The sequence below is a fragment of the Bos taurus genome, chromosome 3 (assembly GCF_002263795.3).
Source record: "Bos taurus isolate L1 Dominette 01449 registration number 42190680 breed Hereford chromosome 3, ARS-UCD2.0, whole genome shotgun sequence".
In the NCBI taxonomy this organism is placed as follows: domain Eukaryota; kingdom Metazoa; phylum Chordata; class Mammalia; order Artiodactyla; family Bovidae; genus Bos; species Bos taurus.
This window is the reverse complement of record NC_037330.1, coordinates 79,076,438-79,090,641: the sequence shown is the minus strand read 5'-3', so window position 1 is coordinate 79,090,641 and position 14,204 is coordinate 79,076,438. Positions and strand designations below refer to the sequence as shown.

The window sequence follows — 14,204 nt, the reverse complement described above, 5'->3', positions numbered from 1 at the left end:
AGTTAGGGACCTTTGGACTCACAGTGGCCATTTTCTTCTGGCACTCTCATGCCCCACAAGCAATACTGCACCCACCAGACATCATTCGTTCATTTAAAATATAGTGAGCTTCTTCTTTCTACTGGATCTTGAGAAAAGTGACAGACCTTTATAAATGTTGTTGTTGTTTAGTCACTAAGACCCCATAGACTGTAGCCCTCCAAGTTCCTCTGTCCATGGGATTTCCCAGGCAAGAATACTGGAGTGGGGTGCCATTTCCTTCTCCAAGGGATCTTCCTGACCCAGGTAGTCCTTGCTTTTCTGAAGCTTACACACACAGATGCTTACCTGAATTAATAGCTGTAAATAAAAGTTATATTTTCAAAATAACTGCTAGGACAAAGGAATTTAAATTATTTAAATTGTGTAGTTTTAAAGAAGTTATTGGAAGAATCAGGTGCAATGCATTGCTGTACTATTAAGGAAGCAGAGATTTCCAATATTTAGGGTCTCTTATTTCTATGTCTCTTTTTGCAGACATTTTCTTTGGAACTCAGGAAGATAGGTAAAATAAAAATATTTAAAAATATATTATTAATCTAATCAACACCTATCAGCTACCTATGTTGTATCAAACATTTTGCCAATTCCAAGGTTACAAAGGTGAATGAGATTCAGTCTTTGCTTAAAGTTCTCACAGGTAAGTTGAGAAGATGGGGAAATGGGAATTGTAATGCAGTAAGAGCAGCACTAGGGTGAGACAAGCATGGAAAAGTACAAGTAACGCAACGACTAGTCAGAGGAGGGAAGATTTCTCTGAAAAGGTGATGCTTGAGTGCAGTCCTAGAACATGTAAAGGAGTTTGCCACTTAAAGAGGAAGAGAATAGTGGTCAACTGAGCGAAACAGATTCAAAGGACACAGCAACACAAGCATTTTCTGTGTCGGAGGAACAGTGAGGAGTATGTAGAACTAAGGCTATATGGAAAAAGGAAACCAGATAAAACATTCATATGGTGCTAGGCTTCTCAAATCATTTTCACATCATATAGTTTTCTAATATTTACGGAGTTCCTACTCTTCACAAGGCAAGTTGGTAGGTCCTGCAGAAGGCATATGGAAAGGGATAATAACTGGACCCCACCATCAGTGGGTCATAGATTAGACATGGGGATAGTCCATGACCATATGAGTTGTAACATGACAAAATAACCCTAAAGGTACAAATACAGTGCCAGGGGAGATTAGTGGAAGGGTCATTTTTTAGCTAAGAGAATGATATTTTCAAGAAGGAAGAAATTTTCCTCTTTTCTTCTAGGTTTTCTTGGCTGGTCTAAGAATTAAGTTGACATGAGACAGATTAATAAGAGAAAGTCAAACAAATGTCTAATAACATGTGTATATGGAACAGACCCAGGAAAACTGAGTGGTGACAAAATGGCTGAAACCCTCCCCTTAAGCAGCATTTTCAGCTAAAGACAAAAGAGAATATTGTGGGGTAGGGAGTTGGGACTTGAAAAGGAAGGAAGGCAATTGACATGGAAATGGAAAAGCAAATGTTTGGTAAATAAATGTTTGCTGGGCCATATGGAGACAGACAGTGAAACATAGAATGGAATTTTGACAAACAGACTCTCCTGGGTTCCTCCCTGTCTAGTATACCTAATTCATACTACTCTTATCTATTGTGATAGCTCTGTTCCTCTATTGACATTCCTTTAGTTAGTGAAGGGAAAGCTCAGTCTTTGGGGCCTTTTCAGCTTGAAACCATTCACATGCTAAGAGACATTTGGGGTAGCAAGTTTTCCTCCCCTATAACCACATTCCTTGGAGAAGGTGGCATTTGAAGGTGTGATTCTGGATACCAGGTCTTTTTTTCTTCCCCACACATCCAAGCACCAGCTAGGTGTCCTATAAGTCAATGAAGTTCTAACATGATTTACTTGGAGACAGTGTCAGACCCCACAGGTTAAGGGCCCAGTCCTATGAGACTGTCCCCCCAATACACACGAACACACACACACACACACACACACACTTCAGACCCCATTGGCAAGCCCAGGTTCTTGTAGGTATCTGATCCACTGGCTATAGGTTGGAAGTTCCCATGACCCCTTCCTTGGGTTCAATTAACTTACTAGAAGAGCCCACAGAGCCTGGAGAAACATTTTACTTACTAGATCACAGCTTTGTTATAAATGGATATGACTCAGGAATAGCCAGATAGAGGAGGTTCCGGGGTTGAGGGGTAGCGGGTAGGGAGGAGAGGATGGCAAAGCTCCCAAGCTCTCTGAGTGCATCATTCTTTCTGAATGATGTTCACCAACCCAGGCTTTTTGAGTTTTTATGAAAGTTTCATTACAGATGTATGATTGATTAAATTATTGGCCACTGATGGTTGAACTCAATTTCCGGCCTCTCTCCCCTCCTCAGAGGTTCCAGGTGGGCCTAAAGTTCAAACTCTCTAATCACGTGATTGGGTAGTCTGGCACCTAGCCTCCTCCTTAGGTTACCTATTTGCTGGTCCAAAGGTCACTTCATTAATATGTCAAAAAACACATATCAAAGATGGCCTTCCTCACTTTGTTGTTGTTCATTTGATAAGTTGTGTCCAACTCTTTGCACTCCCATGGACTGCAGCACAACAGCCTCCCCTGTCTTTCACTATCTCCAGGAGTTTGCTCAAACTCATGTCTATTGAGTTGGTGATGCCATTCAACTGTCTCATCTTCTATTGTCCCTTTCTCTTCCTGCCCTTAGTCCTTCCAATGAATATTCAGGGTTGATTTCATCTAGGATTGACTGGTTTGATTGACTGGTTTCCTCTCCTCACTTAAGAAACTCTTAGGATTTTAGGAGCTCTGTGCCAAGAATTGAGCCAAAGACCAAATATGTGTGTGTGTGTGTGTGTGTGTGTGTGTGTATACATATGCATAGTCAAGCTATGGTTTTTCCAGCAGTCATGTATGAGTGTGAGACTTGGAACACAAAAAAGGCTGAGCACTGAGGAATTGGTGCTTTCAAACTGTGGTACTGGAGAAGTCTCTGGAGAGTCCCTTGGACTTGCAAAGAAAAGGTCAGTTTTCATTCCAATCCCAAAGAAAGGCAATGCCAAAGAATGTTCAAACTGCCTTACAAGTGCGCTCATTTCACATACTAGCAAAGTAATGCTCAAAATCCTTCAAGCTAAGCTTCAGCAATATGTGAACCAAGAACTTCCAGATGTAAAAACTTGATTTAGAAAAGGCAGAGGAACGAATTGCCAACATCTGTTGGATCATAGAAAAATGCAAGAAAATTCCAGAAAAACATCTACTTCTGCTTCATTGACTACACTAAAGACTTTGACTGTGTGGATCACAACAAACTTGAAACTCTTAAAGAGATGAGAATACCAGACCACCTTACCTGCCTCCTGAGAAATCTGTATGCAGGCCAAGAAGCAACAGTTAGAACCAGACTTGGAACAACAGACTGCTTCAAAATTGAGAAAGAAGAATGTCAAGGCTGTATATTGTCACCCTGCTTATTCAACTTATATGCAGAGTACATCATGTGACATGGCAGGCTAGATAAAACTCAATCTGGAATCAAGATTGCTGGGAGAAATATCAACAACCTCAGATAGGCAGATGATATCATCCTAATGGCCAAAAGTGAAGAGGAACTAAAGAGCCTTTAGATGAAGGTGAAAGAGGAGAGTGAAAAAGCTGGCTTACAACTCAGCATTCATAAAACTAAGACTATGGCATCCAGTCCCATCACTTCATGGCAAATAGATGGGGAAGCAATAGAAACAGTGGCAGACTTTATTTTCTTGGGCTCCAAAATCACTGAGGATGGTGACTGCAGCCATGAAATTAAAAGGTGCTTACTCCTTGGAAGAAAAACAATGACAAACCTAGACAGTATATTAAAAAACAGAGACATCACTTTGCCAACAAAAGTCCATATAGTCAAAGCTATTGTTTTTCTAGTAGTCATGTCCGGATGTGAGAATTGGACCATAAAGAAGGCTGAGCATCAAAGAATTAATGCTTTTGAACTGTGGTGTTGGAGAAGACTCTTGAGAGTCCCTTGGACAAGGAGATCAAACCAGTCAATCCTAAAGGAAATAAATCCTGGATATTCATTGGAAGGACTGAAGTTGAAGCTCCATTATTTTGGCCACCATATATGAATATTCATTGGAAAAGACCCTGACGCTGGGAAAGATTGAGGGCAGGAGAAGAAGGGGACGACAGAGGATGAGTTGGTTGGATGGTGTCACCAATTCAATGGACCTGAGTTTAAGCATACTCTGGGAGTTGGTGAAGGAAAGGGAAACCTGGTTTGCTGCAGTCCATGGGGTCGCAAAGAGTCAGACAGGACTGAGCAACTGAACAGCAACAGCAACAAGGTCAGCAGCATCAGCATCACTTGGAATGAGTTAGAAATGCAGACTCTTAAGCCCAATGCTGGCAGACTGAACCAGAAACCCTAGACGTAAGGTTCAGCAGTGTGTCTTAATCAGCTCTCCAGGTGATTCTATGCACCCTAAAGCTTGAGGGCCACTGCTCATTCCTGTTTCTGGGAGGCTTTCCAACAATGCACCGGGAATCCTGGAGAGCCTGGCAAAGCATGAGAAGGATGGCAAGAAAATTAGGGTTTCTGGGGTGGGGGATATAAAAGATGAATAAAGAAGAAATAAAAACAAGAAAGAAAAGGAGAAAGAACCCCTGTAATTGTGGGGCATGGGTTTATCTGCTTGCTTCATCTGACTCTCAACTTGAGCAGGCTTGCTTTGTGATATAGAAAAATGCCCAGTTCTACCAAGAAAAGGCCTTTCCATAAATTAAGCCACCTGGATTACTGTTCCTAATGGCTCAGGGATCTTTGGTAAGTGACTTCACTTCTCCCACTCTCAGGTTTCTACGGTGTAAAAGTGGGAGACCTAGACCAATTCACATCCAAGCGTTCCTCTCCTTTAAGCACTGCCCGAAGGAGTTGAGATTTGCTCTTACATTTGATGTCATTTCTGATCAAGTGTATCATCTTCAAGGGCCACCCGGGGCAGGGAAATCTAAAACAGAAGGACTGGTTAGGGACCTGGAGTAAATGACTTCCTTCCTGGAGTGTTGGAGCATCCAGGAGGCTGGGCAGAGGGAAATTCCAGGCCATCTGGATGTGAGAATCACAGTCATCACCCGAGTTACAGGAGCCTGCCTTCCGGAGATGGCATGATGTCACTTGATAGCTCATTCTGACCTGGAAAACTCCTCAGTGATCAGGGGGTGTAGGGAAGGGTATTCTTACAGAGACTCAGGCCTTCTTTTCTCTCCCTCTCCATAGGAGGTCTCCAGCTGCTGGTCAGCCATCTGTCTCCAGAGTCAACCTGCCAGGTAAGCCATGTCATCGGGCTTATCTCCATATTTCAAAATAATAAATGTACCTCTTTTCTAGACCCTTTTCTAGAATAATAGCATTTGTTTGCTCCCAATCTGTGTCTTGGTGACTCTTTTCAAAGGCAGACTAGAACTTTACTGTAGTCCACATGAAACCAAATGAAAAGCAGCATTAAATAATTTTCCCATCGTATGCATGCCTCCAATTTCAGAATGTGATGGATGTGTGGTCATGCTGCTTCCTGGAACCAGAGTCGGAGTACAACCTTGACCTCAGCTTGCCGGCCCCAGTGAACTCCGGGGGAGCTAACCTCAAAGGCCCCAGGTGCCTCTGCATTGGCCTGAGGGCCCCACAGTGAATGTTAGTGGTTTTCCTCTTAGCGTCAACTATACATCCCACTTGAATCTACATCCTTTCCAGGTGTGAAACCAAAGGCTTTTTCCAGGTCACAAATCATTTCCCTTGGAGGTCATCCAACTTTGTTCCTCAAAGGTGTTTTTTTAAAAAAGAAACCTAACCTCTTGTTTGTTAATACTGTGCATATGCTTCTCATGTGGAGTTGAGAGCTGCAGAGAGGAAGGGCCACATTGAAGGAACATCTATCCTGGAGATGTGTTGAGCATGAAATTCTTCTTGCATAAGATGCAACCAGCTAGATGACATTGTTTTAAGTGTGAAATGGAGTTTTTCCTCTTGAATCTCTCCCACTAGTAGAGCAGTGGACTTGAGTAGAACCACAGGAGAAACAAGTAAGATGAACTCATGATGAGATCACCTAACACTTAATGTTGCCTCATAGGCGTCTGTATTTCCATTTAACACCTAACGTTGCCTCATAGATTTCTGTGTTACCCTTTGCTTTATTCTTATGATCTGTCTTGCTCAGATGCTGTGTTTTCTTCCTGGTATGATGGTCATACATATAACAGAAATAATACACAAGTCCAACTTTTGAAAGTAGAGAACAAAAGCTGGGGGTCCCATTGGCTCATTGGTTTCTGAAGTATTTATGGTACATGCCTTAAAAATATTTTTGTGAGAAAAAGATTGAGAACAAGAATAAAAGGAAGATATTAAGTAAGGTCAAGTCCTAAGACATAAAATTAAAGAAAATGGTAATCTATCCATGAACTATAAAAACCTTGATGTGCTGATGTACTATTTCCTTTAGAAGTTTTATGAAAAGAAACTAAATAACTAGAGTGTCTTAACATATAACTGGTATTACATACTTGGAGATCAAAGTGGGTAGTTTTGAAACTCCTATCATTTCATCATCTTGGCCGACTCATAAGACATTGTCACTCCCATTTCTATTAGCCAAATTTCCCAAGATGCTTTTGACAGCAATTTGAATCTTTAAACTATGTTTTCTTTTTCTTATAATGAATACTGACAAACATTAGGAAAATATGTGATATTTCGAGTTCTATAAATCAGCTCATTAGCTAAAGATGCTGTTGGAAAGATCATATTGTGATTATTGGCACAATAACTACAGCTTGGCAACTGGAGAGTTCTTTTGCTAAATTCTTTTAAAACAATGGACCAAAGAAATGACAATAATACTTAGGCAATTTGTTTTTGTCTGTCTTTGTGGCAAACTACAAAAATCCTGACTTTTCATTGGGAAGAGAATGTAGTGATACCAATTATTACGTAATTATAGGTTTCAAAACCTTCTTAACGCTTAACCACAGTCAAAAAAGGAAGGAGGACACACACATCCTGTGTTTTGTTCTTATTATCAGCTTAAATAAGTCAAGCAGATTTTTCCTGTTATTTTAATATTTATCAGCATATGACAAAGAGGTGTGTTTAAATAGAAACTTTAAAGGGGAATGAAAAACAAGTGGCTTACAGCACACAAAAAAATTGAAAACTGGGTTGCTGCTTTAAAAAATGATTTATCATGATAATGAGACTAGGTTTCCATTTATTAGCACTAATGCTGACCTTATGCATTTCTGTTGAAATCTAAGATAAAAGATACATGAAACCCACAATAATTTAAACAGATTTAACAACAACTAGTTGTGAAACTCTGGCTGACTTAGGTAACTGTATTTTTGTACAAAAAGCAAGTTTAAAACAGTGATGGAGAAAAGCCAGAGGAAACCTTTATTTTAAAAACATTTTTTTAAAGACAATCTAAATGGAGGAAATGGAATTTATTTTAAAAGTTATTTGTCAAAAACCATGGTTAAACTGGTACCTTTGCTCTTACAAATTGATCAGTAACTGAGTAAATTCATGAGGGAAATCAAATCCAGCCTCTCAGTCTACAATACCTTTTCCCTCAGTGTTTTTTTTTTTTAAAAAATCAGTGTAATTGTTCCCTTTTTTGTGTGCTATGGAAAGAATTCCATTCTAGAATATGCTACAATTTGTGGCTTATATGCCTCCTTCATTGGAGCTTCTTGAAGGCAGGGGCTGTCTATACTGTATTCATCGCCTTATCATTTAAGATGCTTCTGCATGGTTATTTTCACATAGCAGGAAGACAGGTAAAAATTAAACTGAGCAGGAGAACTACATAAAGTTTGGGGACTTTATCTTAAAGAAAAAGCTCATAAATTAAATTTTAATAATGAGTCAGTATTTTATCTCCATGGCTATGATGAGTATTCAACTGTGTGTTTTTACTATTTTTTTTTTTTAAATCAGTTATTACATCAAAATTGAAAGAAGTTTGAAACATACTCTATAGCTGCATGATCTAAATCTCTATGGTCATTTTTATAGGTTTCGAACAAAAAAAATTAAACCTAAAAAGTTGGCATTTTGTGCTTTAAATAGGAAAGCCAGAGTAGAATAATAGAGGATTTAAAACCCAGAATATAGAGCAATGTGGAAATCATATGCTCCTGCATTAAGGAGAAAATGTAGTAAATCCTCCTGGGGGTGTTGAAAATGTTAACACTGTGAAGTTTAATGAGCATCTCAATTTTTATCACATTTTGCCTTTTTGCGGGCCTGAATTTCAGGCCTTTTCTACATGATGTGCAAGGATTGGAACAGAAAGGGCAAAAAATAGAATTGAAAAAAGAACACTCCAACACAAGGCAGGAGCTAAAGTTCTGTCATCTGTATACATTCAAAATGGAAAGTTGAAGTAATTCTTAGGATATCAGGCCCCCAAATTGTTTTCAAAAGAAAAAAAAGATAATTGAGGAAAATCAATGTGTGTGTGTATCTGTGTGTGTGTGTGATGAATGTTCCAGTTTTTCTGCCCAAACCATCCCTTGCTTTTGCATGGATTTCAGTAGTGATCACTGGTATATCATGAAAGTAAGAAGATACTGAAAGGATAAATTGTGTTCACTGCATTTACAGAATGATCTTTGCTTTGCAAAAGGATTAGGGAAGTATTCCTTTTAATGGCCAGCACTTCTGAGTATTATAAATGTGACTTGATTTTTAATAATATGTGTCATATATGACATATTATATGATATTACATATTATATTGAGATGGCATCACCAACTCAATGGGTGGGCATGAGTTTGAGCAATCTCCAGGAGATAGAGAAGGACAGGGAAGCCTGGCATGCTGCAGTCCATGGGGTTGCAAAGAATCAGACACGACTGAGCAACTGAACAACAAAATCATATATAGAGCACTTTAGCAGCCAAATCAATGTGTAAGGTGAAATATTTGATGCTAATTTTCTTCTTCCAAAATTTACTAATGAATGTATTTGAGCAGGAACATCACCCATGTAACATTATAAACAACAGCCCCCAAGGCCATGGGTCATGGGAAATGACAGCAAACTGTGTCACAAAGATGACTAGAGGATTGCATTGAGGACTTCAGGCTAGTCTGCTGCAGGCCCGAAGTCTCTCTCAGCTTGGCTATCCACAATCTCGATTCATGGGGATTTTCAACACCGTCAATTAGTTGTATTTCAAGGAAAGCCTGTGAATGGAGAAATAGGATGAGATAATATAGGGCTTTCCAGTAAGTCTGAAATAGGTTGGCCTACGTGAGAAACAGACTTAATTAATATTTTTTTATTGCTCATGGGAATCCAGTTCTTCTAAAACATGTCCTCCAGGACACGCTAGGGAGGAAATGGCTTTTTACTGGTTAATCAAACAGAAGAAACTTTCTCCTAAGAAGCCTATTTCTCAGTATGAATTTCTTCCATGTCTTTGCTTGATTATGAACATCCCCCTGGAGGTTCATGTGGGTGTGTCAGACACAGGGTCTATTTGAGGAGCAAACAAGAAGCTCCATGAGTTACCTTGGAGTAGCTCAAAAAGTAAGAAATTCAGAAAGTCATGACCTTGAGTCATTTCTCATTCTTTGCCAGAGTAGCCAGAGCCTAGACTGAGAGATGGACTGTGTGTGCATGAGTGAAGGGCTCTCTGAGAAACACAGCAGTGGCCTGAGAGCTGATCTGAGTCAGATGACTGGAAATGAAGCCCAACACAAGCAGAACTTGGTTTTCACATTAAGCAAGAAATGTCAAGCAGGGTTACAACACTTATGAACAAATACTAATAAAATCAATTTTGTTACCACAGGCTGTGGCCACCATGACAAAGGAGAAATTGGAGGGAATTACAAAGGAAAGGGGGCTTCCCAGGTGGCGCTAGTGGTAAAGAACCTGTCTGCTCTTGCCTGGAAAAATCCCATGGTGGAAGAGCCTGGTAGGCTGCAGTCCATGGGGTCGCCAAGAGTCGGACATGACTGAGTGACTTCACTTTCACTTTTCACTCTCATGCATTGGAGAAGGAAGTGGCAACCCACTCCAGTATTCTTGCCTGGAGAATCCCAGGGACGGGGAAGCCTTGTGGGCAGCCATCTATGGGGTCGCACAGAATTGGACACAACTGAAGCGACTTAACAGCAACAGCAGCCAATGAAGGATACTGAAGAGACATGGGTTCAGTCCCTGGGTCAGGAAGATCCCTTGGAAGAGAGCATGGCAACCCACTCCAGTACTCTTGCCTGGAGAATCCCATGGACAGAGGAGCCTGGCGGGCTACAGTCCATGGGGTCACAAAGAGTTAGACACAACTACAGCAACTTAGCATGCGTGCACAAAGAAAAAGAAAGAATGAGAGAGAGAGAAAACAAGAGAGGAAAGGAGAAAAATTAAAATCTAATAATGTCAGATTATTTTTTTTCTTTGTTCTGAATGTTGTATGGTCTGGACTATTGGGATAATTGCCCTAAGTATTCATCTTGAGTGTTTAGCCAGTCTGCATACAAAACGTTAGGACAGATGCACTAGAAAAGCCCTTGTCATTCCGAGAATACTTCCCCAAATGGTTGTTTTATAAGAATTGCTTTTGTCTAAGTTAGCTGTCCTGTGTAAGTTTACCTCCGCACATCAACACTGAGCTATTTATATGGATTTGCAATTATTCCATATGTGTCTAAAATTAGGTAAGGGTAAGTTGCAAAAAAGCACTGACAAGTGAGCTCAAGTGCTAATAGTTCAAATGTTACCCTTGAGCAAACATTACCAAAAATAATACCCTGCTGATTAATGGCTATTCCACTAGTTGGAAATGAGTTTCTAAATTTAGTGTGAATGTTTCTTCCCATTAAATGGAACTGATGAGACCCCTAGCATTTCATCTCTCACTTGCTGCTGAGAAGACTGGAGTCCATTCCACCTTGACTCCACTTCATGTTTTTGTACTGCTGAGAAACACCATCCCCCCACCCCCCCTCTGAAAGTTGGAATCATGCATGTTAGTAAGTATTTCAGTTATGCTATTGACGTCAATGGAGTCATTAAATAGATTGCTGGCCCTCCCAGAGGCAAATCACTGCCAGGGACCTAGATACAGACACGTTTTTTACAAAGACAACCATCAGGTTTTGCTACAGCAGTGCGCCAGAGAAAGGGAAAAGTTTATACTGTAGCAGACCTATCTCCAAACACAGTTTTTTTCTTTCTTTTGCATTTTAGTTCCGGCCTTTCTTTCTCTTTGGTTACAGTAGACTCTGGGAGATTCATAGGTATTGTTGCCTGAAGCTTTTGTGTGCTAAACCATCTCCTGTCATTGAGACTCCAAAGGGAGACACCCCACTTTTAAAAATGTGTCACCTTTAGCTGTACACAACATGTCCTGGTGTTTATTTGGTGGCATAAATTATCTAGGCAACTCACTATTGTCTGCCTGTAAGACTTTGCTTGGCAGTTCCCTGAATAAGATAGTTTCCTGCACGCACATACACACACACACCCACACACACACAATTCTGTCCTTTCTGCTACTTCTGTGTGGCTTCTAGCTGCAGCCCCTCATCTGTGAATCAATCTCTATGCAGCCTGCATGCTGCTGTGGCACTGGGGCTCTGAAGCAAAGGGTGGAGGAGGAGGCTGGGAAGAAAGAATCACTTCTCTCAGCCACCTCATCTGCAGAGTCCTTCAGGAGGCAGGAGGCTGCCCACATGCCTGTGTCCTCCCAAACCCCAGCTGCTGCCTGCCTCAAGCCTGGTCTTGCAGCTCCCAGGCGTGTTGGAGAGAGCCCTTCAGGAAACAGCTGTCTCTTTCTGGGTATTCTTGACAGCTCTATTAACCTGGAGAGCCCCGGAACTCGGAGCCAAATTTTCCCCTCACACCTGGACTTTCTCCCTCCCCCTTCCAGTCTCAGAGTTGGAACCATCTTGAGCAGACAACTTTCTTCATATCTGGTTGCCCAACCCACCATGTTGGCTTAGCACTCATCTCGATGCCTCGCCCTGTCCCTTTCCTCCCTGCACTCCTTATCAGTAAGTGTGTACATACTTCTCAGCAAGTATGTACAGAAATGCCAGACGTCCAGTCACCTTTAGTAACCCCTTTGGGTTCATCCGGAGGCCCAGACCCATCCCCCCTTCCATCACTGCTCTTTTTCCCATATTCCAGGCTTTAGTGGCTCTTCACTGTCTTTAATATCTCTCCTTGCCTCCCACAGACAATTCTTATAGTCATTTCCTCTGATCATATCCCCTCCTTTCCTTCTCGATTTCCTCTCCTTCAGTTTAATGCTTCATTTTCCCTTCCTACGCCATTGTAGGGACCTTACAACTTGGTTTATTATCTTTCATCTTTCCCCACTTCAATCCACTCTTCGTTCTGGTACTAGAATTATTCTTTAAAAACCCAGTTATGCTGTTTTCTGAGTTGGTTAACCTTCACCTTCAGGGTAAGATCCTTACTTCTTACCAGTTATGCAGTCTTTCAGGATGTTGCTTCTAATTCCTTCTTTGTCCTCATCTGCCCCCTGCCCCCACGCACAGCCAATGGCTGAGATGCACTGAACATACTGTCCTTCAACTACACCAGTGCCTTCTTGCCTTCCTGCCTTTGTACACACTGTTCCCTCTGCCCGAGTTGCCCTTTCCCCAAAATAATCACATGTTCAGCTCAGGGATTTTCTTACCTGGTCATGGTGAATGAGTTCTTTATTCTCTCTGGTTATTGGATTAAACTAAATATATAGTCTCAATGCAGGGCCTGATATCTAGTATGTGCTTAGTAAATAGTTCCTTTGGTTTGTGGTTTAGTCATTATGTCTGACTTTTTGGGACCCTATGGACTGTAGCCTGCCAGACTCCTCTGTCCATGGGATTTTCAAGGCAAGAATACTGGAGTGGGTTGCCATTTCCTTCCCTAGGGGATCATCCCAACCCAAGGATCGAACTTGGGTCTCCTGCACTGTGGGCAGACTCAAGAGTTCGTTTATCCATTCCCATCTGGAAAGTGCATTTTTTGTCACTCAGGTATCAGCATATATGCCATCTTCTGCAACTCACCCAAACCACTCTCAATTATTATCTTAATTATTACCTCATAATCAATTACTGTACTTGTCATGTGTGTGTGTGCTCAATTGTGTCCGACTCTTTGTGACCCCATGGACTGTAGCCCTCCAGGCTCTTCTGTCCATGGAATTGTCCAGGCAAGAATACTGGAATGGGTTGCCATTTCTTACTCCAGAGGATCTTCCCAACCCAGGAACCAAACCCGTGTCTCTTATGGCTCCTGCATTGGCCAGTCGATTCTTTACCACTGTACTTATCATAGCATGCTGTAATCTTTATTTTCATTTTCTCTTCTTCTAAACTAAGAGTGTCCCAAATCAAGTATGAGTCCTCTTCTTTTATATCACCAGTGTATAGAATAAAGTCTGGAACATAGTAGATGCTTAATAAATGTTTATGAAATGAACAAAGACACATGAGTAAATTCTCGTTCCTGAATCAGAAAGGATTGGAAGGATGCTGAGGCTCATAGTTGGCCTTATTCAGGCAAGCTTTATTTTCTGGCTCTCAGGCATGTGCCCAGTGCCAGCACTCCTGGCTAATCTTGACTACAGATGACTTTTCTTCCCTCAAAATGAACTCTTTATTACCTATCACTTCAGCAAGAAGTGACAGTGTTAAAAGAAATGAAAACAATGAAAACAACTAAACATGACCAGTTTCTCATGCTATACTATGCTCTTCCTGTCTAGCACAGAGCCTGGCACAAGGTAGGTACTTGGCATATTGAGTTGAGTTAGCTCGAGATCATGGGTCAACCTTTCAGAAAACTGAGACTCACTTTTCTTATCTGGAAGATGGCTATCTTAATATTCTATCTCATAAGAATTCTGTATGGACTAAATGAGAAAAACTATGCATAGGGATTAACAGTAAAGATTCTGGAGCCAGACTGCCTCTTCCACATCTCAGCTCCACCACTGTGTGACCTTAGGGTAATGTCCCAATTGTCTCCTCTCCAGAATTGGGATGGATATTGTACAGAGCTCATATATTGGTTGTAAGAATTGAATACACAAACCAATGGGAAACACTTAGAATAGCTCCTGGCACTTCAAAAGTGTCAA

General features: G+C 41.1%; 1 protein-coding gene across 1 annotated transcript in view; it reads left to right on the top strand.

Annotated features, from left to right (window-relative positions):
- PDE4B (phosphodiesterase 4B) overlaps positions 1 to 14,204 on the top strand; it is a 449,624-nt gene that overhangs the window by 316,170 nt on the left and 119,250 nt on the right. The window contains 1 exon segment of the mRNA NM_001102546.1: positions 5,310 to 5,359. Coding sequence (NP_001096016.1) covers positions 5,310 to 5,359 — 50 coding nt within the window.